General features: G+C 54.9%; 2 protein-coding genes across 5 annotated transcripts in view; both read right to left on the reverse strand.

Moving 5' to 3' along the window:
* The window catches only part of BMP1 (bone morphogenetic protein 1), a 41,210-nt gene extending 27,209 nt beyond the window's left edge, over positions 1-14,001 (reverse strand). Inside the window, exons 1-8 of one of the 3 annotated variants that reach the window (XM_057723624.1) lie at positions 13,798-14,000; positions 6,179-6,301; positions 4,033-4,203; positions 3,721-3,838; positions 3,249-3,427; positions 2,402-2,507; positions 773-897; positions 132-247 (exon numbers count right to left, since the gene is read on the reverse strand). In XM_057723624.1, coding sequence (XP_057579607.1) covers positions 132-247; positions 773-897; positions 2,402-2,507; positions 3,249-3,427; positions 3,721-3,838; positions 4,033-4,203; positions 6,179-6,301; positions 13,798-13,951 — 1,092 coding nt within the window. In that variant the 5' untranslated portion in view covers positions 13,952-14,000. Of the gene's footprint in view, positions 1-131; positions 248-772; positions 898-2,401; positions 2,508-3,248; positions 3,428-3,720; positions 3,839-4,032; positions 4,204-5,925; positions 5,983-6,178; positions 6,302-13,797 lie in introns of those variants that run through there. The other 2 variants (XM_057723625.1, XM_057723626.1) reach the window with 2 other exon arrangements.
* An 825-nt stretch (positions 14,002-14,826) lies between these two features.
* Positions 14,827-17,538, reverse strand: SFTPC (surfactant protein C). Of its 2 annotated transcripts, none has more exons than XM_057722790.1 (6): positions 17,427-17,538; positions 16,557-16,715; positions 16,084-16,206; positions 15,731-15,841; positions 15,233-15,380; positions 14,827-15,026 (listed from the first exon to the last, which is right to left on the reverse strand). In XM_057722790.1, exons 1-5 carry the CDS (start codon positions 17,466-17,468, stop codon positions 15,243-15,245), a joined length of 573 nt encoding a protein of 190 aa, XP_057578773.1. In that variant the 5' UTR covers positions 17,469-17,538; the 3' UTR covers positions 14,827-15,026; positions 15,233-15,242. The 2 variants fall into 2 exon arrangements, with proteins under 2 accessions (XP_057578773.1, XP_057578772.1); XM_057722789.1 differs by having other exon boundaries at positions 15,731-15,868; positions 17,427-17,481.
* Positions 17,539-22,405: the final 4,867 nt, after the last annotated feature.

A 22,405-nucleotide genomic window follows, 5' to 3' on the forward strand; every position in this document is an offset into this window, starting at 1 on the left:
TATACTATTAGTGGAAGCCCCTCATCATCCGTGGGGTGAATGAGTTTACATTCCCCCGTAGGTCATTCACAGCCACGTGGATGAAGCTCTCCTACTCAGGGGTCCCAGCGGAGGAGGGGATGCTCAGTTACCTTCTCTCCAGGTGTGACCGAGATGCGCCATATGCAGTGCATGTGGGCCGAGTAGCCGTTGGGATACTCAGGGGAGGAGAAGTTGCCAGTGCTGTCTTGTAGGGTCTCTCCACAGGCTGTCAAGGAAAAGAAATGACTGGGGTGCTGGCTGCAGGTGCCCAATCCCCCCAACTATCTGGCTTCCCTGCCCTGAGTCCTGGCATCCTTTGAGGGAGAGGAGAATGGCTGAGGAGAGGAGAGAGTCTGGGATGGTCCTGTCCCTTTAAGATCTACCCCCTTCTCTCCGTTCTACCTAATGCTGCAGGATACCCTGCTGTCAAGGCAACATGGGTTCCAGAGTTAGGGTCAAGCTCCTCTGGAGGCCTCACTCCACCTCACTGCCTGAGAATTGCTCTGTGGCCCCCATTTCTACTCCTGCTTCCCCCCACTCTCACAGACCCTCAGAAGATGGGTGCCTCAACATCTCCCCACCTGAGCCAAGCCCTGGTTTGGGTCTGTAACGTGAACGCTGCCCTTCCCTGGGTGCCCCCTCCCCGAACACCAGGCAGCCTTGGCCTTTTCTAAGTCTCGCAGCTTCAGCCTTCTTGGCCCTGGGGTCTGCCCTCCACCCCACCCTGGCCTGTCCCCACCCCTGCCCTGACCTGGGCACTTGTAGAGCTTGCGGGCCTGGGCAATGTCCCCCTTGCTGAGCCGGGTCCTCTGGCCGATGGGAGGCTTCACCCCATTTACCTCGTACTTGGGAACAATGGTGTCCAGGAAGATGCCCCTGAGGAGGAGAAGCCCAGCCCGGGTGAGAGTCCAATGCAAGGAGGGGGGCTGGCCTGCGTGCACCCAAGGTCACGACCCCGCCAGAGCCCAGACATTCCTCAGCAAGGTCAGGGACGGGTGGAGACATCTCACCCTGTCATTACACTGCCCACTGACCAGCAGCCACCCTGCTCCGTGGCAGCCACACCAGAGGGCCCAGGGGAGCCCCAGGAACACTTTGGGAGGTCGGGGACATGGACCTAGGAGGCCCTGGGGACCCACGTCTGGCCCAACTCCCAGCCCCAGGAGAGCTCCAGAGCCCTAGTCAGTCATGTCTCAGCCCTGCCTGGCCCTGGTTCTGTGGGCCCCCCATGCTGATACAGCCCTGACTACACCTCTCTCAGGACTCCATGGTGCCAACACGTCGCGCTGCTGGCACGTGCTACTCCTGATAGCACCTGGGACAAGGCCAAAGGGCAGGTTCCACTGTGGCCAGACCAGACCAGACCCCGGGGACAGCCCTGCCAGCTCTCGGTCCATCAGTATCTCCTGTCCCCCCAGTTCCCGCCTGCTAGGTCCTGGGTGTTTCCATCTGGGAGGAGCAAAGCGAAGGGGAAGCAGGCAGCCCTCCACCTCCCCAGGGCCCCTGACTCACACCCAGCTGGGTGGAACTCAGCAGGAGGTGGGGTGGGATGTGGTGGGAAATGTACAGGGGCTGGTCTGTGGGTGTGGGGGCTGGGATGACCTCACCACCCTTCCTCGGTTTCTGTTCCCTCAGGTCTGGAGGCAGGAAGAGTGGTCTAGAAGGAGCAGCTGAGGAGAGGGGGAGGGCCAGTGTCTGGGAGAGCAGAGACAGAAGAGGAGGACAGAGCCAGGCATGGGAAAGGCCAGGCGGGGGTGGGGGTGGGGGTGCAGGGTGAGGGGCAGCCCGAGGAGAAGGAGAGGCCGTTTCCCACACTCTACTAAGGAGAAGCTGGGGAGGCTGGGCCACTACTTCTGAGGGTGCTGGCTGTGATTTCTGGGAACCTAGGCCCAGGATAAAGAGCAAGTGTGTATGTGCTCATGAGCTGGGGAGGGGGGCTGGTCCAGGGCGGGAGCCAGACCTTGTGCAAATCAGCCAATTACGAAGACATTCATAATCTAAAAGGCAGACCCATCAGAAAAAATATTCCCCCTTTGGCTGACAGATGAGGGAGAAGCCCAGCTCCTTTGGGCTGATACAGTTCCCGGGCCAAGGCACCCACGTGGCTGCTCAGCAGCTGGGTTTCAGCCTCCTGGGCCAGGTGTGCCCAGTCCTAGGTGAAGAACCTAGGCTCTGTGAGTTCTGGCCCTGCCACGGACCCACCGTGGAAGAGGACAGCAGGGCAGCCATCACCTATGGGTCCTCTGCTCGGGGGCCGCAGCCACCCACAGGCCCGCCTTTGTCCTCATCGATGACCTCAGCAGGGCAGGCTATTGCAAAGCCGCAGGCCTACGGAGGGCAGTGCTGGCTGCCCCAGAAGAGGCTGGGCCCCATCTCTCACCTGGAGAATGTGTTCCGGGCATAGTGCATGATACTGTCAAAATCATAGGTCTCCCCCAGGGACTCCACCTCCTGGACCTCCATCTTCAGGAAGTTATACTCCTGCCCTGCGAAGACCAGGAAAAGGGGGTGGGAGGTGGGAGGGGGCGGGCCTGTGTGAGATGTAGTGCTACCTTTTCAGGGTGGGGAAAGGGGTCCTCCCTGCACTTGAGAGGTAGCCCTCTACCTGGGGGTCCGGGCAGCCGCCAAGGGAAGCCTAGGGGAGGGGCGGGTCTCTAGAAGAGTCTGTCCAGCAGGCGGGTGGGTGGGATGAGGACTTACTGGAGGGAAGGCTCAAGGGAAGATGGGAAGGAGGCACCCATTTCTAGAACCACAGGGAGATAAGAGCAGAAGAGTGGAGGAGGCCTGGTGAGAAAGGGAGGAAGCAGGAAGGGAGGGAAGAGAGAGAGCACAGTGGGGAGAAAGGAGAGAGAAAAAAACCCTTAGAGGACAGAATAAGCAAAGAGCAGAAGATTGGGTAAAAGTGCAGAAAAAGGCTGAGGCAGCATGGGGGATGGGCCGAGCCCTCCCCACTCCCACCCTAAATGCCAGGTGGGTTCTGGCTGCTCCAGACAGGCCCTGTGTCCAGGACCTGGCCCTACCCTGGCCCCCATCTGACAACTGATTTGCAATCCCTGAACTGCTACTGACCCTGAGGAGATGCTTCAGGGGAAGGGTCTGGACGGCAGGCAGGGCTGTGATTATCCATCTGGCTGGGACTATAATGATGAATTGACCAAAGGTGACGGCTTGAGGGAGCAGCACCCACCCTGCCCAGGGGCCCTGGAGGGGCAGGTAGAGGTGTGTACCTGGCTGGATGTTCTCGCGCACGATGGAGACGTGGCGGTCTCGGTCCGGCCGTGTGTGCTCGTGCCAGAAGCCGATGACATGACCCAGCTCATGGACCACGATGCCAAACTTGTCACAGTTCTTGCCGATGGAGATGGCCTGGGGGCCCCCGCCACGGCGGCCCACGTAGGAGCAGCACCTGGAGGGCGGGGCCAGCTCAGGGGGGCGGTCCCGAGCTGGGGGAGTGCATCCACTCAGGGGCCGGGCGTGGCTGCCAGGGGGGGCCAGGGAGTGGAGGGGTGGGGGAGGAGGGACCAGAGCACAGGATGCCCGGGCTGTGTGCTAGGGTCTGAGCCACATCTGGGGCAGCTCCTGGGGAGATGTCCCCATGACGGGAGGGGACAGGTGACACAGGGCCGTGCCCAGGTGGGCCAGCCAGAATATGGGTTTGGGTGATGGCCGAGGGTGCAGTGCCCAGGGGCCCCTGCTCACCCGCAGGGTCGATAGGTGAATACAATATAGCTGTCTTCGTCTGTGCGCTCGAGGAAGGTGACGCAGGTGTGCTTTTCCCAGTGCCTCATGGCCTGTCGGAAGACTGCCCTCTGGCTGCCTGCCAGGATAAAGGAGGCCAGGCTGTCACAGTGTCCACGTGGGTACATCTCCACCCGCTGCTAGTCAGCCATTCATTGGACAGACAGGCAGAAGGTACCACTCATACCACCATGCACGACAGGGCTGCCCTGAGGCCAGGCAGGGGTGCAGCTGCTCCCCGGACCCTCCCCCCCATCCCGACATCATGCTCACCGGTGAAGTTTCCCCCAATGACAAAGGGGATGACCCCATCGGGCCACACCCGCTCTGGTCTGGACGTTGCTGCCCGTCGGCTCCGGGACCTGCTTCTCCATCTCCCGTGGCTTTTTCTCTGAGGCTGCCCACTAGTGCTCTGGAAGTTGAGGGTGGAAGAGTTTCCTGAAACTGAAAAAGGAAGGCCTTGGTAGCAAGAGAAGTGAAGGGCAGGAGGAAACAAATTACAACCGATCCTCATTCTCTGGGGATTCCGTATTTGCCTACTCACTAACATTTATCTGCAATTCCCAAATCTACACCCTCAGCTCTTTCATGGTCACTTGCTGTCATGCACAGAGCAGGAAAAACTTTGAGTCACTCAACGTGCATGATTCCAGCTGAGCCTGAACAAGGTGACAGGCTGCCTTCTTGTTTCAGCTCATGCTGTAAATAGGGATCTTTTTTCACAATCTATTTAGTGCCACATTTTGTGCATTTTTGTGCCTTTTGTTGGTGATCTCGCTGTCTAAAATGACCGTCCCCTTACCCGCCTGTAGTGCTGAAGTGCTGTTTAGTGTTCCCAAGTGCAAGAGGGCTGGGATGCACCTTATTGGAGAAAATCCCTGGGTTAGATAAGCTTCGTTCAGGCATGAGCTACAGTGCTGTTGGCCATGAGTTCAAAGTTAATAAATCAACAATACATTAAAAAGGGTCCTTAAACAGAAACACACATAAGACTGGGTTACATATTAATGAGTTGATGAAAACATTGCAACCAGAGGCTTGCAGGAACCTAACCCTATATTTCTCCTAGGAGTAATGGCTCAGAATTCACTAATTCAGTGTTCGCAGTGACTTTATGGAATAAGCATAACTCTATTCATAAGTACCACAAACAGCAAGCCAGACCACGTTCCAGAGCACTGAGAAGGCAGGACAGAACCAAAACAGTGTAGGCCCTCAACCCTCCTATTCCCTCACGCATTCACAACTGCCAGGCTGGTTAGGAGGTGCTTGGACCCAACCCTGACCTTGAAGAGCTTTGAGTCCAGCTGGGGAGAGAGACAAACAAATCATTGCAATGTGGTTCAACCTGCGAGATGCTAACAGTGTAAGCGCAGAGCAGAGAGAGCACAGCAAATGGCGGAGTGGTCAGGACCAGGTCAATCAGGGAGGATTTCACAAGAGAAGCTCTTGATATGGGCTTTAAAGGATGTGTAGAGGCTTGCAAAGTGGGAACGGCGGGGGGAAGCAGGAGGGCTTGTGATGTGGAGCAAAGAGCCTCGGATTTGGTGTGAAAAGGCTTGGGTCCCTGTCCCGGTTCTGCCACTGACTAGCTTTGGGACCTTGAACAAGTCACGTTGACTTCATGACTCTTAGTTTCTGTACAGATGGTCTCTGACTTACGATGATTCGACTTATGATTTTTTGACTTTATGATGATATGAAAGTGATACACACTCAGTAGACACCATAGTTCAAATTCTTAATTTCCTGGGCTAGTGATACGCAGTACAAGCCTCTCTTGAGATGCTGAGCTGCGACAGCTCCCTGCAGCTCCTTGCCACCCATACCATCGCAACAGGACACAACCCATATACTTACAACCATTCTGTACCCAGACCACCGATCTGTTTTTCATTTTCAGGACAGTATTCAATAATTACATGAGGGATTCATCATTTTATAATAAAATAGGCTTTGTGTTCGTTGATTTTGCCCAATAGTAGGCTAATGTAAGTGTCCTGAGCACCTTTAAGGTAGGCTGGGTAGAGCTATGCTATTCAGTAGATGTATTAAATGCATTTTCGACTTAAGATATTTTCCACTTATGATGGGTTTATCAGGATGTCACCCCATCATAAGTTAAGGAAGGTCTGTGTCTGTAAAGTGGGAGTTGTCCTGACCTACCTTTGAAGGTGGCTGGGGACAGTCAAGTTAGATAATACTTTTGCAGGACTTGGTAAACTGTAAGCAAAAAGAATGCAGGTGCTTAGCTTCTGGTTACGTCTACACTTGCCACCAGTCTGGGAAAGGGATAAAGATATTCCAAGGGAAAACAAGCCCTTATGCTGGGTTCAAGCTCATGGCCTCTGTCCTGGGAGGGCCTGGCTGGAAACAGGGAGGTTCCTTGTTTCTGGGACAGAGGAGGGCCGGCCCGTACCGAGTGTATCTGCAGCTTTGATAGAAGACCTGCGGGTTGCACGCTGTCTGAGATCCACAGCCTGCTGCACCTGGAAGGCCCTCAAATCCTCCTCGTCCAGGGCGATGTCCCCAAGGAAGGCAGCTGGAGAGAGAAAAAGCCAGAGCGCGTCAGTCCCCCTACCCAGCACCAACAGCCTGGCCCCACGGGCACAACCCCTGGCTGCCACAACAACTGTAAGCTTCAAATGCCTTCTGACAAGGGGAAGGGCAGTGGGGGGCTGGCTTTGAGGGTTTCTTGGGAGGCTCAAGCTCATTTTTCAGCTGGAACCTCAGCAAAGCTGATGCCCAGCCCCCACTAGACTGATAGCTCCTTAAAGACACGGTCAGGTCATTTATTCCATCATTCCTTAGCAAATGCTTAGTAAGCACCTACTGTGGGGGCGCAGGCTCTAGTCCAGCGATTAGCAAGACAGAAGAGGGCCCTGATTGCAGGGAGCTGACCTTCGAAGATACACAAGTAAACAAGTACAGAGCTTGAGAATTCCAGGAAGGGATGGGTGCTACCAAGAAAATAAAAGCAAGTGAGGGGTCAGAGTATCTACTTTGGGGGGGCCATAACCTTGGCATTGTGCGCGGCATATGGACCGCCCTCAACAGATACCATTTCAATTACATTGAGGGGAGCATAAGAATAAAAATGGAAGCAGATAGGCGTGTGAGCGAAGCCAGGACATCTGATGGGCTTGGAGGAAAAGGTTTAACAGTTCTCAAGTGATTCCTGTTCTGAGTCTCAGAGTCCCCTCTCTGGAGGAAGAAAAGCCTGGGGGAAAAGAGTCCCTACTAAGACATTTGACTCTGGAGCTGGCAGGAGAGGTTACCAGAGGGATGGGCTAAAGAGTCTATCTGCTTTTTGAGAAACAGAGGCCCTGGAGCTGAGTATTTTGGAAGGAGCTCAGATGCAAGCTTCATGCTGGGCTGCGGTGGGGGAGGCGGGAGGCTGAGCTGGAGGTGGAGCAGAGAGCAGCCTCCCCGCAGCTCCACCCACAGTGACATCTGCTTCTCATCCCGAGTGCTACACAGGCCTGGCGGGTAGCGTTACACAAATTGTTTTAACCTTGAGGCCTTGCACACAGGTTTCTCCTCCCCAGATGGCCCATTGGGTGGACACACACACACACACACACACCTACTCATCAACACAGAATCAGACACACGGGTCAGTGTTCCTCCAGACACATGGTGACATCCACACCCATGCCATCAAAACCAGACCTATAAAAGTCACAGAGACATTCCTGAACACCCCAGCAGCACCCATACCACCCCTTCTGGTGGGAGGCACCCAATAACTTTTGTTCAAGTGAAGTATCACATTGATATTCTTTGGGCTTGCAAACACGTGCCCACAGACCCACACTCTTCTATGGATGTGACCTGGAGCAGGATGGGCAGAACGTGGGAGTGACTTTAGCAGTTATCTAGGCCACCTTTCCATTTTACAGATGTGGAAACTGAGGCCCAGAAGGGCAGTGATTTAACCGAGACCATGTTGCTAGTCACTACAAAGGCTGGCTTTTATAACTCAGGCCTCCTGACTCCCAGTCCAGTGTTCATGGCACTAAAGTTCATCACCTTATATAGAACCTATGTTCTAAATACATACACATAAAAATACTCACTCAGACACACACATCCACCACAAAATACACACATCACAGACAGTCCTAAAACACACATACAGGAGCTCTAACACACACAGACCAACTGCGAGTTCCAAGCCCATTAAGCCAGTAATAGTAGCAATAATGACACCTTATGTAAATGTCTGTTGAAATTTACCTTGTGCTTTCCAGTTGACAAAATGCTTTCATATTAATGAATTCATTAATCCTGGCCCACCAGGGACATGCACATTAAGCCAGGCTCCACACATACACTTGCCTAGGAGTATCCTGTTACAAACTCTTGGAGAGAGAACCTAGTGGCTAGATTCAAGCTCATCTCCCTGACTTGAGAGATCAGCATACTTGGACGTGAGAAGGGAAATTACTTGGCCAAGGTCACCAGCTGGTAGGTGGACCAGAATTTCTTCCTCCATACAGGAAAGATTCTCTTATTGAAAACATCACCCTTGGCCTTGGCTCGGCAATTGATGGGACAGCAATATAAGGCGCTTCTCAGGTGACATGCAATGGTGGCCTTAGCAAGGATATGGGATGTGAGGTACAGCCCATGGAGGTAGTGGCAGGTCCTAAGTGCCAATGTTCACACCAGCATTCATATGCCACATGAATGCCCCCAGACCCCTGCTCTCTTTGCACCGTTACACAGACACTGAACGTCCAGGCTCACATAGCCACACCTGCAGGCATCACCAAGTACACATGTGGCTGGACATTTAGACTCATCTCAGGACACAGCTGCAAAGAAAAAGGTCTTTGGAGTCTGATAGTCCTGTCTTTGAATCTCAGCTTGACTACTTACTGACAAGTCATATAAACTCTTCTGAACCTCAGTTTTCTCCTACATAAAAAAGGAGCTAATAAAAGAATCTGTCTCCCGGCATTACTGCATGAAATAAGGCATGTAAATAAAGCATCTACCACAAAGACTGGAGCATAGTAAGCACCCGGGGAATGGCCACTGTTACTATTGCCCCGATAACAGCTCTGTAATCTCAAGTGCAGCCCTCTGCTTTCAAGGGCATACAGTTTTCACCCACACTGGCCTCCCAGCTGAGTGAAGCCCCTAAGTGCTCAGAAGCAGAACCTTAATTCCAAGTACAGAGGCCACAGAACTGTGCTGGCCTGTGGGACCAGGGTGGTGTGGAGGGCAGGGTGAGCAGGACAGGCCCTGGGCTAGCTTAGCAGCGGAGTTCACTGCCAGCTGCATCCTGTGGTGGGAATGTCATGACTGAAGAATGCGTGGGAACTGAGTGGGGAGAAGAGAGATGGGAGGTGGGGGGCAGGAGAGCCTGACGGCCAGGAGCTGGGCCTGAAGGCCCTGACCATTTGGGATGCCTTCCTGGGAAGTTAAGGAATCTGGATGCTGGAGAGTCCAGGATGCCCCTCCTCACCCGGAAGGAAGCCCCGGGTCAGGGTCAAGGTCAGGATAGTAGTTGTTTTCAACATGGGATCAAAAGTTTTTGTTTTGTTTTCTGGCTGTAAGACAGCCAGGAGCACTTATGGCTGCTCCACAGCCAGTTCCCCTCCCCCGCCTCCCCGCCCCCCGCCCCCCCCCCCACCAGCAGGAGAGGAAAGAAGAGGCAAAGCTGCAACCAGTGTGTGCATCCTTCAGGTTGGCCTCCTGGCTTCAGGGTCTCCTCCCCTTTTAGGGGGAGGGAGGGGAGAGCCTGGTGTGATGGAGCCCCAAAGCCATGTGTACCAGGCACACAACTTCAAGCTTCTAGCTGGCGGAGGACATGCTTAAGCTCCTGCAAGGGTTTGCACGTACTTAATCACAGGTGTACATTTACACGCAGCTGCACATTTGCACACACACTTACATGTACTCAGGAGTACTTACATGTACTCAGGAGTACTCACATGCACAGTTGAACAGAATTGCCTGTAAAGCAGGGGCAGACTCACAAATACATAAAAACATACACCTGACTACTTCCCTGTGCAAGCCCTAGTGTTTTCAAACATACAAAAAAAAAATGTACATGGGCTTCCCTGGTGGCACAGTGATTAAGAATCTGCCTGCCAACGCAGGGGACACGCGTTCGATCCCTGGTCCAGGAAGATCCCGCATGCCATGGAGCAACTAAGCCCATGTGCCACAACTACTGAGCCTGCACTCTAGAGCCCATGAGCCACAACTAATAAGCCCATGTGCAGCAACTACTGAAGCCCGTGCACCTAGAGCCCGTGCTCCACAACAAAAGAAGCCACCACAATGGGAAGCCCGCAATGCAACAAAGAGTAGCCCCCGCTCTCTGCAACTACAGAAAGCCCGCAGGCAGCAATGAAGACCCAATGCAGCCAATAAATAAAAATAAATAAGTTAATTTTAAAAATGCACGTGCACACCCCATTTCACAGGCCACACTCCCGGAAGGAGAGGGGTGGCTTTAGGAACGGAGAGGGGAGAGGAGAGAGACAGAGAGAGATTGATTCCCCTGGCTACTGTTAGGAGGTAAGCTTTAGTGGCCTGAGGAGTGGTACATTCTACTCCTTCCTCTCCTCCCCCAATATCTTCTCCCAAAATCCCTGGAGAAACCAGAATTTTTGAGAGTTGCTTCTTCCAGAGGAGTCCCATTGGTCCCTCTCCATCTGGAGCCCAGGCAGATTATAAGACTTTCCTCCTCCCTTGGGGCACCTAAAAGAGAAGGTGATTCATAGAGCAGGGCTATAGGTGGGTGGGTGAGTCATTCAGCATGTCTGGAGGGGGAATGTGGTCTGGCGAGAGAAGGAATTGCTTCTCAACCTCCGGAGCTGATAACCTCCTCCTCTGAGGACTTCTGAAGTCCAAACCTGGGCTACAAAGCCCCTGGGATGAGGATGCTGACAAGGGCTGATGAGCTACTGGCCCACCTCAGCTTCCCAAAGCAGAACTCTGAGCTGCCAGCTGAGGCTAAAGTAAGGTCCTTGCTGGCTCAGGAGAATCCCTGTGCGCTTCTCTGCCGACGGGAGCAGCTGTGTCCCAATTCCTGCCTCTAAGTTCTCTCCCAGAGCCCTGAGTCATCTGGGGCAGCCAAATGGAACTGGGAATCTTGGGGAAGGATTCCCTTGATGGGTCTGGCATCCCAACGTACAAGAAATCAGGGCTGACTTGCAATCTCCCTGGGAGAGAGAAGGGGCTTGGTGGAGCCAGCTCTGAGCACACACAGGCCAGCTTGGCTTCCTGCCCCTCGTTCTGGTCGTGCCCAGAAGATCCAGGAACCTCTCCAGGGTATCAAGGGTCTTAATTTCGTCCTTACTGCAACAGTAACCATAGCAAGAGGCAACCTCAAGTGAAGAGGCCCAGTTATCCTGAGAGATCACAGGTGAGCCAGGAAGTCAATGCGGCTTTCACTCTTGGCTCTCCAAGTACTAGGAGGAGGAGGAGGAGGAGGAAGAAGAGAGAGCTGGAGAGTGTCAAGTGGGTAGAGGCAGCAGGCACAGCCGGATGCATCCAAAGAAAGTAAAGCCAGACACGCCTGCCACCATCACCTCCAGCATCTGGAGGGCAGGGCTTAAAGGGGACAAGGGGCGAAGGCCGCCAGGAGAGGTTAACACAAACAGAGGAAAGAGCCTAGGGACCTGGGGCCTGAGGGTGTTGGTGTGGGGTGTCAGGAGTCAGGTCGGAGGGACGCAGGGCTGTACCAGTCACACCCCGGAGGAAAGCCTGGTCTGACCCTGAATCTTGGCCTTGTCAGGCCCTCCTGGCCACCCCCAGGTCTGGCCCAGCTCCCCACGAGCGTCACTTCACCCTCGTGGAGAACTTTCTCCAAAGCCCTTGTTTGAAGTTCCAGCTCAGCGAGCCCCACCCTAGCACGAAATCTGAGACTGGGATAGAGCCCTCAAACGCCTGCTGCTCTGAAAAGTGAAAAATCGCTCCAATTTCCAACTAGTAGTGAAATACATCAGATGATTGGCTTCCTACCTATTTTTTAAGGCCTTGACCAGCCCTTCTTCTCCACGAAGACCTCTCAAACCTTCCCAGCTTGCTGTGATCACTGCTTCTCTGCCACTACCACCATCAGGGCCCCACAGGGGCAAAAGGCTCCTTGAGTCTTTAGGGCTTTCCCTCCAAGGTGGCACGTGAGACATCTTGGCTTGTGCGGTTGGTTATGTCCGCGTGTGTCTTGGGCCCCTGTTGGACTGCAAGCTCCTTGAGGGCAGTGGGCATGACTTATAGTTCTCTGTATCTCCCACAACATCAAGCCCAGGGCCTGGCACCCCTCAGGCATTCAGGAAGTGTAGACCAGTTGAATGAATAAGTGACACAAGGATGGGGTTAGGGAGACACTCCCTTTTCCTGAACACCAAGCCTATGCCCTCAGGAAAAAATGAATTAAGAGCATGAGGCACAGAAAACAGGGGTTAGGCCATCAACATTTATTTAGCACTTACTGACTGTTGGACTCTAATATACATTTTATATATGTTGTCACATTTAATCCTAACCACCAACTCTAAGGAGAAACGTATTATCAGTTCCATTTTACAGGTGAGAAAAGCAAAGTTTGGAGATGATAATTACCATTCCCAAGATGCTACAGCTAATGAGTTGTGGGTCCAGGATTGAGAGCTAGGTCTGCCTGCCTCCAAAGCCCACGCTCTGTCCACTTAGCCTCATGTCCACCCCCAGCCCAGACAGAAAGATGGAGGCTAACGTCCAGTTTGCTCACAGCCCAGGTGGTGGAGGAGGAAGGGCTGAGGGATTGGCTTCTCCTCCTCGCACTAGAAGGTCTCCTATTCCTGCAGTGTGCTGTGATTCATCACCCAAAGAGGGGTCCCCGGGGTCAGAACCAGAGCGACCTGCCCCCCAACCCCTCATGCCACACACAGGCACTTCTAGAACTCTAGGCACGGTGTCACTCCCCTGACCCTGGCTATTTGGAGACTTGGAGACAGTCTGAAGTCAGAGGCAGGAAGTTGAGGAAAGGTTCCGATACGCCCTGTGTGTTCTCTTGCCCCAGGCAGCCGGTTCAGGGTCATCCGATCAGGCAAACGGCTGGAGTGCATGACCATCTGGTCACTCAGAGGGGGCGAGGAATCCCTCTGGGCCCAGCAGGAGTGAAGGGGTTACACGGGGTCTTCATGGACAAAGAACACACACACTCTGGGGCCCTGACCTGGGCTAATTGGCCTCCAGTGTCTGTGGGATGGAGAGAGCTGATATACAGTATTTGAGTTCTCTGTTTTTCCCCTTTCCACTGCCACTTGGCCTTAGTAGGGTTCTCTGGCTCACAGGGGCAGAAGCAAGTCCCTGTCCTGGGCTGACTTCTCTGACTTTGACAGCTGTCTCCGAGGTCTCAGAAAGCTGCTGCCACCGGTGGGGAACATGGGATCCCCAGGGGGCATGATCTCAGAGGATCCCTTGAAAAACTTTCTTCTTCCACTTGGGCTGGGTGGGGGCCTCAGGAGACCTGCTCCTTGGAGATGTAGGCCTCCCTGAACCCAGCGGGGACAGATGTGCAGCCCCAGGGCAGCCTAGACAGACAGGCTGGAAAACACCAGTGTGCTGGAGCCCGGGAAGGGAGAGAAGGGAAAAGTGCACACCACACACACACATACACACACACACACACACACACACACACACACACTCACTCACTCACACTCACACACACACACAGAGGAGTTTGGCCGGAAAAGTTTCCAGTAGGAGGAAAAGCCTCCTTGGCCGCAGGTTTCTCCCGGACCCGGGGAGGAATCCTCTGGGAGAGACCAGAGGCATCCACCGCAGCTCCCACCAACAGCAGCAAAACTTCAGTCCCTAAAAGTCCCCCAAACTTCCCCCTCCCTCTCTCCCTCTTTCTTTTGTTCCCCACTGCATTGCCAACCAGGCAGCTCCCGGCTTCCCACACCGGACTGTCCTCCCCCAACCCCGAACCCTCCCGCAGCCCGCGCCTCCCTGCCGGCCCCGGCCCGCCCGCGCTCGGCCCTGGAGCCCCGGGACCGGCCGGCGGGGCGGGGGTTTGCCTACCCGCCTTGCAGGGGTCTTTGTAGTCGAGGGGCTCCGCGTCGTCCTCCTCCCCCAGGTCATAGGTGTAGTCGGCCAAGTCGAGCGGCCGGCCCGGGCGCGCGAGCAGCAGCAGCCAGAGCAGCAGCGGCAGCGGCGGGCGGGCCACGCCGGGCATGCTGGCGGGCGCGGCGGCGGCGGGCGCGGTGGCGGCGGCGGCGGCGGCGGGTCGCGCCCGGACGCGGGAGCGGGCGAGAGGGGAAGCGGAGGACTGGCGGCGAGGGGAGGGCGCTCCCGGCCGCCCGCTCTCCCCCCGCGCTCTCCCTACCTCTTCGCCTTCCCTCTCCTCGCCCTCCCTCCTTCCTGTCTCCCGCCCCCTCTCCGGCCCGGCTTCTCCGCGCTCCCTTCCCTTCTTTCTGTCTCTTTCCTCCTCTGCCTCCCTCCCTCTCCCCCTCTTTAGGGAAATGAGCTCGCTGGAGGGCGGGTTTTCGCCCGGAGCTCGGCCCCCCTCGGGGCCGGGACCGTGCTCGGCCGGGCCGGGACGCGCGCCAGCCGGAGGCGGGGAGGGCGCCGAGCCGGCCGGCCGCGAGGGGGGCTTGGGCGGCGCGGGGCGGCGGGGCCGGGGAGGGGGCGCCGGGCCCCGGGGTGTCCGGCCCGGCGCCCCCTCCCGGGCCGCGGGACACGCCGTCGGGTCGAAGGCGCGCTGCCTCCGCCTCGCTTGGTTGCCCGGTCTCGGGCCGTGTTTCCCCGCCTGCGGCTCTCGCTGCCTCCCTTTCTCGGACCCTCGCTCTCTCCCTTCTCCGTCCCTGTCCCTCGAGTTCTGTCCTTCTGTCCCTCGCTGTCTCCGTCTCGCTCCCTCCCTCGGGAGACGCCACTGGAGGGCGCCGGAAGCCCGCGGATTGCTCCCCAGCCCCCTCGGCCGCATCACCCTGGGACCCGGGGAGAAGGGGAGAGCACGCGCGGCGCTCCCGCGGCCCTAACCTTCCCCTGGCCGGCCACCGCCAACAACGGGACTGAGGGCGTGTGAGAGGACAGACGAGGTACACCCTTCAGTTTTCAGTCAGGCTGCTTTAATCTTTGGTAGTAGGAGCCCCCTTGGGCCCCAGGAGCCGCTTCTCCTCTGCCCATCTCTCCCACAGCTCCCCTTTCTCCAGGGCCAGTCCCGGTGGTGTTGGCAGGAGCGGCTTCCTGCCTGTCTGCACAAGACCCTTTGCTCCTGGACCTTTGCTGGCCCTCTGGGGCTTCCTGAGTCCCTGCAAAGCAAAGGAACAGTTTATTATGTGAGGGAGAGGGATGGGGGGGGGGGGGGGGGAGTGTCCTGTGAACCTTCCCTCCCCTGAGCTCTGTAGGTGACTCCGCCCCAGGGGTCCCCCAATGCCTGATCTCCTGACATGACAAGGTGGCCCAAACCGTCCTGGGCCACTGCTGCTCCAGTGTCCTGGAGGTCCCACCTGCTCACCTGATGGGTCCTAGATGTAGTAGAGGGGCACCTCGCCACATAGGGTGCTCACGGTGCTGCCCAGGAAGGTCGGGTCCCCGGAGGATGCCAAGCTGGCGTCACCGCCTTCCTCCTGGCCCAGCTTAGAGGTAGGCACTGAGGGCTTGGCCTGGAAAGAGCATCTGATTTGGAGCCTGGGAACTGAGTTTCTGTCTCACCTGCGGCCCTTATTGTGGGACGTCAGGTGTGTCAGGCAATCTCTCTGAGTAAAGAAGGGGCTGTGCTGGAGCTGGAAGCCCCCAGGGGGTGCGTGGGCTCAGCTGAGGCCGGAAGCTTGGCTGTGGGGTGGGGATGGGAAACAGGTAGGAAAGCTTTGGTGGAGGTGAATCTTGGGAGGGCATTCACCTGACAGTCCAAGAGGAGCAGCACTTTACAGGTGACAAAGAACCATCATCTTAAATGTTCCTCCCAGCATCCCTGGGAGGGAGACAGCCCACTTCTTCTTACCCACACACCCACCTGGACGTTCTGGAACTTTCTAGTGAGAGCCTCAAGACTTGGGATGCTCTGCGGAGCCATCTTCATGATGTAGCAGCAGGTTCCCGGGGCTGGCTTGTAGGCAATCAGGAGCTGGGCACAGGAACCCCAGAGCTGGTTCTGGAAGGTGCTGCCTAGCTCACTCCCTAACCTGGTCCTTGGCCATCTCCCTCTAGGTTGGGGACTGGAGGGAGTCATATGGAATCTGGGGCTTCGGCAAGAGTGCTGGGGGGTGGGGAGAGGTGGACGTGTACAGAGTCCCCAGCTGGATAGGTCTAGCACAGTCTTGTCCTTGGTCCCCTAGCCCCAGCATCAAGAGGTCCAGGCATACCCACCCGCTGGTAGTCATACACCACAATGCCAGTGGAGCCAATGGAGAAGGTGGCAGTGGTTCCCACACGCTCACTCAGGGCCAGGCGTTGCTGGGCTTCCGGCCCCGCGATGCTCATCTCTAGGACCTAGGGGAAGGCATAGTGCTGCCTGGCATTCCTCTTTCCCCACTCATCCCTTCAGCTCATGCCCACCTTCAGTCCTCTTTACTCAACTAGAATTCTTTCTTCCCTGGAGTTCAGAGGGGCCAAGTGGAACCAGGTGCTGGAGGGAACAAGCCCTCCCACCGCGGGGCAGGGGCCTGGTGAAAAAGCCCAGGCCAGGTTTGCCACCCTGTTCCCACCTCTGTCCTTCCCTGAGGTGTCACTTGCCTCTTCCCCTCATTCCCCTGGGCAATTTGCTATCTGCCCACCGTCTCCCAGGGCCCCTGTCTAGCCTGACCTGTACCCACTGCCCACCCCATCCCAGGCCTGCTCACCATCTCAGTATGTTTCTGGCTCATGTGAAGACCCATGAGCAGGGCCCCTACAATCACCACGACGACAAGGACCACCACCACAACCACGATGAGAAGGCGTTTGATGTTCACAGGACAGCAGGGGATGCGCAGCCAGCCCCCAGGGACTGCTGAGTAGTCCTGACATGGTGGGGCAGGCAGAGAGACAGCTAGGTTATGAGGATACTCCTTCTTCTCCCTGCACAACCTGGACACCCTCCCACACTCTCCTGAGGCTGAACAATCAATGTTACGGACGTGCAGAGGAGGGCTGAGGAGACCAAAGAAGGCTTCCTGGAGGAGGGGGACTGGATTCCAACAAACCTATAGATGCTTAGAAGTGAGGTCCAGCTTGGAGAGACCCAAGAGAACCAGTCTCATCTCCCGCTGTTTCCCCCAAACCTCTGGCATCCCAACCATGCCCAGTCCCTCTGTTCCCCTCCCCAAATCCCTGCGCTTAAGCATGCTATCCCTTCCTCCTGCAGTACCTTCCTCCCTCTTAACCTGGTGAGCTCCGACTTATTCCTCTGGAGACAGCTCAAATGTTATTTTCTCTGCGAAGCTTCCTGTGACCTCCCAAGTAGTGGCTCCTTACCCAGTGCTCTCTTCAATCTTTTCCACTGACCCCTGTGGTGGCTCACAGCCCCTCGTATGGGAATTAGTGGCTGCCAAGTCTGTCTCTCCAAGGGTCTCTGTCTTAGTGGTTGGTGTCCCTATCTTAATTTAGCACAGTGCTAGGTGGGTTGAGTGAATGAATTTGGATGAGGAAACAGGTCCAGAGGTCGGAGAGGCAGGGCCCACCATACACAGATACACTCCCACACACATGCACACACACATGATCGAACTCACCGGCGGGCTCTCCATCAAGACCTCTTTGCTGCCCACATCCATCTTGCTGTAGACACCTTCCCCTCCTCATCTCCACATGTGACCAGGGTCTTATATGTGCCAGGAGGGAGAGGGGACAGAAGTGAAAAGACTCGACCCCTGTCTGCCAGCCAAGCCCTCAGCTTTGAAGCCTGTTTGTTCCTGGCCCTCCAGGGCTGAGGCCCCCATAAGCCAGCTGCAAGTGCGCTTAAGGGCCCTTGGCCCTGGCACATGAGTCCTCGTGGCCCCAGTGAGAGCAAAGCTGGGTGAACTGAGCAAACTTGCCCTTGGGCAATCTACACCTCTCACCGTGGGTGTCTTCCTGGCATGCCTGCCTTTCTTGCTGGCGCCTGCCCCTCCTGTGGCGTTTCCTGTCCTTCTGCCAGGCTGCACCTCTTAGGGAACCAAGGGTCTGACCCAAAAGGTCCACCACATTTCCCAACAGAATTTCCCCCAAGCATAAGGCTGAGCTCCAGGAAGTGGAGCCCCTGTGGACCTGCAGGGCCAGTACTAAAGGCACAGGGTGCTTTGGCATCAGTGTGGGGGTTCATAAATGGTTCATAAATTCTCTGGGAGCGTCAGATTTTCACTTCAAGTACCTGCCTCACCTCCTCCCACATATCTCGTATCTAACCTCAGACATGCCCCTGGTCATTCTTTCCTAAATTCTGAAAACTGTCCCCTCTAGTTATAAATTCTTTCTAATACATGGTTTTCTTTCTTTGCTATGGGCTTGTTTGGTTATAAATTCTTACTAGCACACAGTTTTTCTTTCTTTGTTATGGGCTTGTTTGGTTATAAATTCTTACTAGCACACAGTTTTTCTTTCTTTGTTATGGGCTTGTTTGTCAGCTGAAGGCTTTTTTTTTTAACCTACTTTTACTTTTTTTTTTTTTTTGGCTGCATGTGGGCTTTCTTTAGTTGTGCAGAGCGGGGGCTACTCTTTGTTGTGGTGTGTGGGCTTCTCAGCGCGGTGGCTTCTCTTATTGCAGAGCATGGGCTCTAGGCATGCAGGCTTCAATAGTTGTGGCATATGGGCTCAGTAGTTCTGGCACACAGGCTTAGTTTTTCTGCGGCATGTGCAGTCTTCCCGGGCCAGGGATGGAACCTGGGTCCCCTGCATTGGCGGGCAGATTCTTAACCACTGTGCCCCCAGGGAAGTCCCCACTTTTACTTTTATTTGCATTTATTTTATGCTGAATTTATTTCCAGACCATACATTTTTGTTTCTTGTTTCTTCTGGGGCAGCTTTCTCTTCTGTGCAACCTCGGGTTGAGGAAAAATCTGCTCTTTTTTTCAGTGAGGATCATCTACACATGGCACGGGGAGTCCTGTAAGGTTTTTGTTTTTGTTTTTAAATGTTTATTTATTTATTTGCCTGCGCTGGGTCTTAGTTGTGGCACCCAGGATCTTCATTGCAGCTTGCAGGATCTAGTTCCCTGACCAGGAATCAAACCTGAGCCCCCTGCATTGGAAGCACGGAGTCTTAACCACTGGACCACCAGGAAAGTCCCTCCTGTAGGGGTTAATCTGACCATGAGTTCTGTAAAGTTCTGTGCTGCATCTTGAGGGCTTGTTCACCCGAATGTGCTTGATGACCAGAGAATCCACACCTAAACCCTTCAGTTCAACATCACTCTGGATTTTTAAGCATTTGCAGCAAAATTTCAGCACTCTTTTTGGACCGCCCACCCTATGTCCAGCCCCACTGTTTGACCTGAGCACACCTACCAGCTTCACAATTGTAACAATGGAACAGCGCACATTGCTTCTGTAAAGTGACATCCTTCAAATACTTGGTGGGCCTTTGGATATGCTTACCCTTGAGAGCCTGGGCAGTTTCACAAATGTCCCTAAAGTGAGCATGAAGGTTTGAACTTCTGGATTTGCATGATTCTGTGGAGTTTTCTGTTGTCAAGTGAAGAGCGAGCCATTTTCAGGGATCAAGCTGGAGACTTATGGTAGCGGTTCCATACCTGACACTTCTTCCTGGTGCCTAGACAGCCCACGGGGCTGGGGGTAGTGAATGATGGGGTCCCCATCTCCTCATCCTTGAATCAGCCCACCTGCTCAGTGCTGCCTCGCACCCTACCCTCTTGACACTCTTCTTTTTATATCCTCTGATCCTACCTTGCCTTGAGAATTCTACTCACCCAGCTGTGAACCACTTTCTGGATCTTCTTCTCCTCTCTACCTCTTTCCCTAAAGGCAACTCTGTTGCTTTGTTGTACTAAACCACATCAAACAATGGCCACATCCTTTCTCTTGGGCTCCCTCCACTTGCTGGGCAAGTGGTCCCTACAGCACCACCACCTCTAAACTTTCACATGAATGTAAGTCAGAGTCTCACACCTCACTCCTCTCTTGGCCTCACCCCTTGTCCTCCTTGTACTCAAACTCCAACACTTCACCCCAATTCCTGTCCCTTGCTGGGGGCCCCCTCCCACCTGCCCTTCAGTCATGAGCTGGCCCCCAACTCTCCAGCCCTGGCAATTTCCCCTGTCCCCACAAGGACCCCTTCTCCAGCTGGAGAGCCTTCAGCCTCCAGGTTGCACAATGGCACGGCATCTGAGCTGAGAGCCCCGAGAAGCTCAGGGAAGGAGAAAAGGACAGAAGTGTTTGTTCCCACCCCCCTCCTCACCCCCAACTGCCGCTTTAAATATTTGCCTAAGTCTTTAGCAGCAAGTGTCCTAGGAGGAGTGAAAGAGGGGGAAGGGAGCCAGGGAGAAGGGGGGAAGAAGCATCCTCCTCTCAACTATGTGCAGCCTCAGCTGCACGCAGGTGCCAGATGCAGGAGACAGCCCGCCTGCAGTGCCCACCCCTGCCCGCCCCAGGGCCCCCACTCCCACCCCCGGTTGTCCTGGCAACACTGCGATTGATTGGCTGACTCACGCATACTGGACCTGAGCCAGGTGGGCAGCAGGCCAGCCAGAGAACCAAGGAGAATGGCAAGCATCTCGGGGGGTCCCTGTGGGCATCTGGCGGGGCGCGCATAGTCCAGCTGTGGGGCTTGTTCTGAGCAGGCGCTGTCCCTAGGGCTTGCCATCATCACTGGCTGCTGGGAAAGGGATCTCTTTCTTGGAAAGAAACCTCTGCTCTCTTGGGTCCTCAGTCTCCCCTGCAGACTACCCTTCGGCTGTGTTTCTTACAACTTTGTTTTTTTCTTTCTTTTTTCTTTTTTTAACTCACTTCTGCCTATTTGGAGGTTGGGGAAGGAAGGGTGCTCTCAAGTTTCATAAGGGAAGTTCAGATGCTGGCACTGACCTGGTGGAGGTCCTGGGAGTCTTGTCTTCCTTCTTAGGAAGTGGGGAGGGACCTTCAGCTGGGCATGCACAGCTGTCACTTTGCCCCCCAACCAGCCCTCGGCTGCAGGCTTTTCACTTTTTAGCCTTTATGTAGGCCGTTTCTCCTTCCTGGAAAGTGTCCCTTCAATGCCTCTTCACCTCTCTGAATACCACCCACCCTAAAAGGCAAGGCAAGAGCCAACACACCCCCTCTGTGCTCATCGTCCCAGCCCATGGTGCCCCCTCACTCCTCCAAGATCTCCTGGCTCCCTGCTGAACTTTCACCAGCCACTTAACAGGCACTGCTGTCTCCATCAGCTATGCGGGTGGTTTTTGTTGCCTTTCTTTTTATTATTATTATTATTATTATTATTATTATTATTATTAGCCACACTGCATGGCATGTGATATCTTAGTTCCCCACCAGGGATCTAACCCATGCCCCCTTCAGTGGAAGCGCAGAGTCCTAACCACTGGACTGCCAGGGAAGTCCCTGTTGCCTTTCTTTCCAACCAGTCTGCCAGCCCTGGTACTAGCCCTGAGACTATGCTTTCCTAAGGCTTCACTCAGGGCAAGGGCATGCACGCAACCAACACGTAACTCTATTCAATAATAATGACTGTCACCAAACATGAGGGGGCTCCTGGCCAGGGGTCAGTAGTTTACTCCTTCAGTATGTGGAGGCCTCAGTGCTTCACTGGCCAGCTCAGCTCTGGGACCCTGAATGAGTCATTCTGCCTTTCTTGGCTTCAGTGTCTTCATCTGTGAAATGGGACTAATACAGCCTGTCCAGTCCCCCTCTCCAAGGATCCAAAGATGTCATGATATGAAAGTCTAGTCGTCATGACTATAATCATCTATTTTGCAGCCAGGGCACCTCTTCTCATTAGCTAAGAATAGAACCCAGATGGGGGTTTCCCTGGTGGTTCAGTGGCTAAGAATCTGCCTTCCAATGCAGGGCACATGGGTTCTATCCCTGGCTGGGGAACTAAGACCCCACATGCCCTGCCTGCATGCTGCAACTGAGCCCCTGCATCAACAAAAGATTCTGCATGCTGCCAAATAAATAAATATTTTTTTTAAATGGTCAGAAATTGGAAGCAAAATTTGTGGAGCTTTAGGGCTGGAGAGTATTCTTTAAAAAAAAAAAAGAATAGGACCCTGACTTCCCCTTTCTGTCTGTCTCTAAGTTAAACCCCTCTGAGAACATGAGTGATGGAGAATCCCATGGTAGCCCCTCCTGTGTGTGCCTTCCCTTTTCTTCCTTCCAGCCCCTCAGCTGCAGGGGATGGACAAGATTCACTCTGCCCTTTGTGTGCTGGGCAAAGCCGTGCCAGGGACGGGTGGGGATGGTTGCCCAGCTGCCCCAGCCACCCTCCCCACCCCCACTGCTTGTCTTCCCACAAGCTGGCATGGGGAGGGCAGCACAGGCAGTTGGACGGGCAGTAGCAAGTGAGCATCCAAGGGCAGGGGCATCCCTGGCTAGGAGAACGTGGACTTAAGCTCAGATTAGAGAATCCCCTGCTGGCAGAGGCGGGGGACAGCTGGGGAAGCATTTTATACCCAGCAATCTCGGTTTCCTGGACTGACGGAAGAGCACTAGACTGGGAGCCCAGCCACCTGACTGTACCTGTGAGCTCTTGGGACAATCACCCCCCATACACACACATACATACC

This window comes from Hippopotamus amphibius, chromosome 2 (genome assembly GCF_030028045.1).
Source record: "Hippopotamus amphibius kiboko isolate mHipAmp2 chromosome 2, mHipAmp2.hap2, whole genome shotgun sequence".
In the NCBI taxonomy this organism is placed as follows: domain Eukaryota; kingdom Metazoa; phylum Chordata; class Mammalia; order Artiodactyla; family Hippopotamidae; genus Hippopotamus; species Hippopotamus amphibius.

What these genes read in the sequence shown, in the direction of transcription:
- SFTPC (XM_057722789.1), bottom strand. Translation starts at nt 17,468, where the DNA reads ATGGATGTGGGCAGCAAAGAGGTCTTGATGGAGAGCCCGCCG. An exon ending in GCCAGAAACATACTGAGATG is followed by an intron (nt 16,207 to 16,556) that starts GTGAGCAGGCCT and finishes GCCTTCCCCTAG; the next exon opens with GTCCTAGAGATGAGCATCGC. An exon ending in GAAAGTTCCAGAACGTCCAG is followed by an intron (nt 15,381 to 15,730) that starts GTGGGTGTGTGG and finishes TGCTCTTTCCAG; the next exon opens with GCCAAGCCCTCAGTGCCTAC.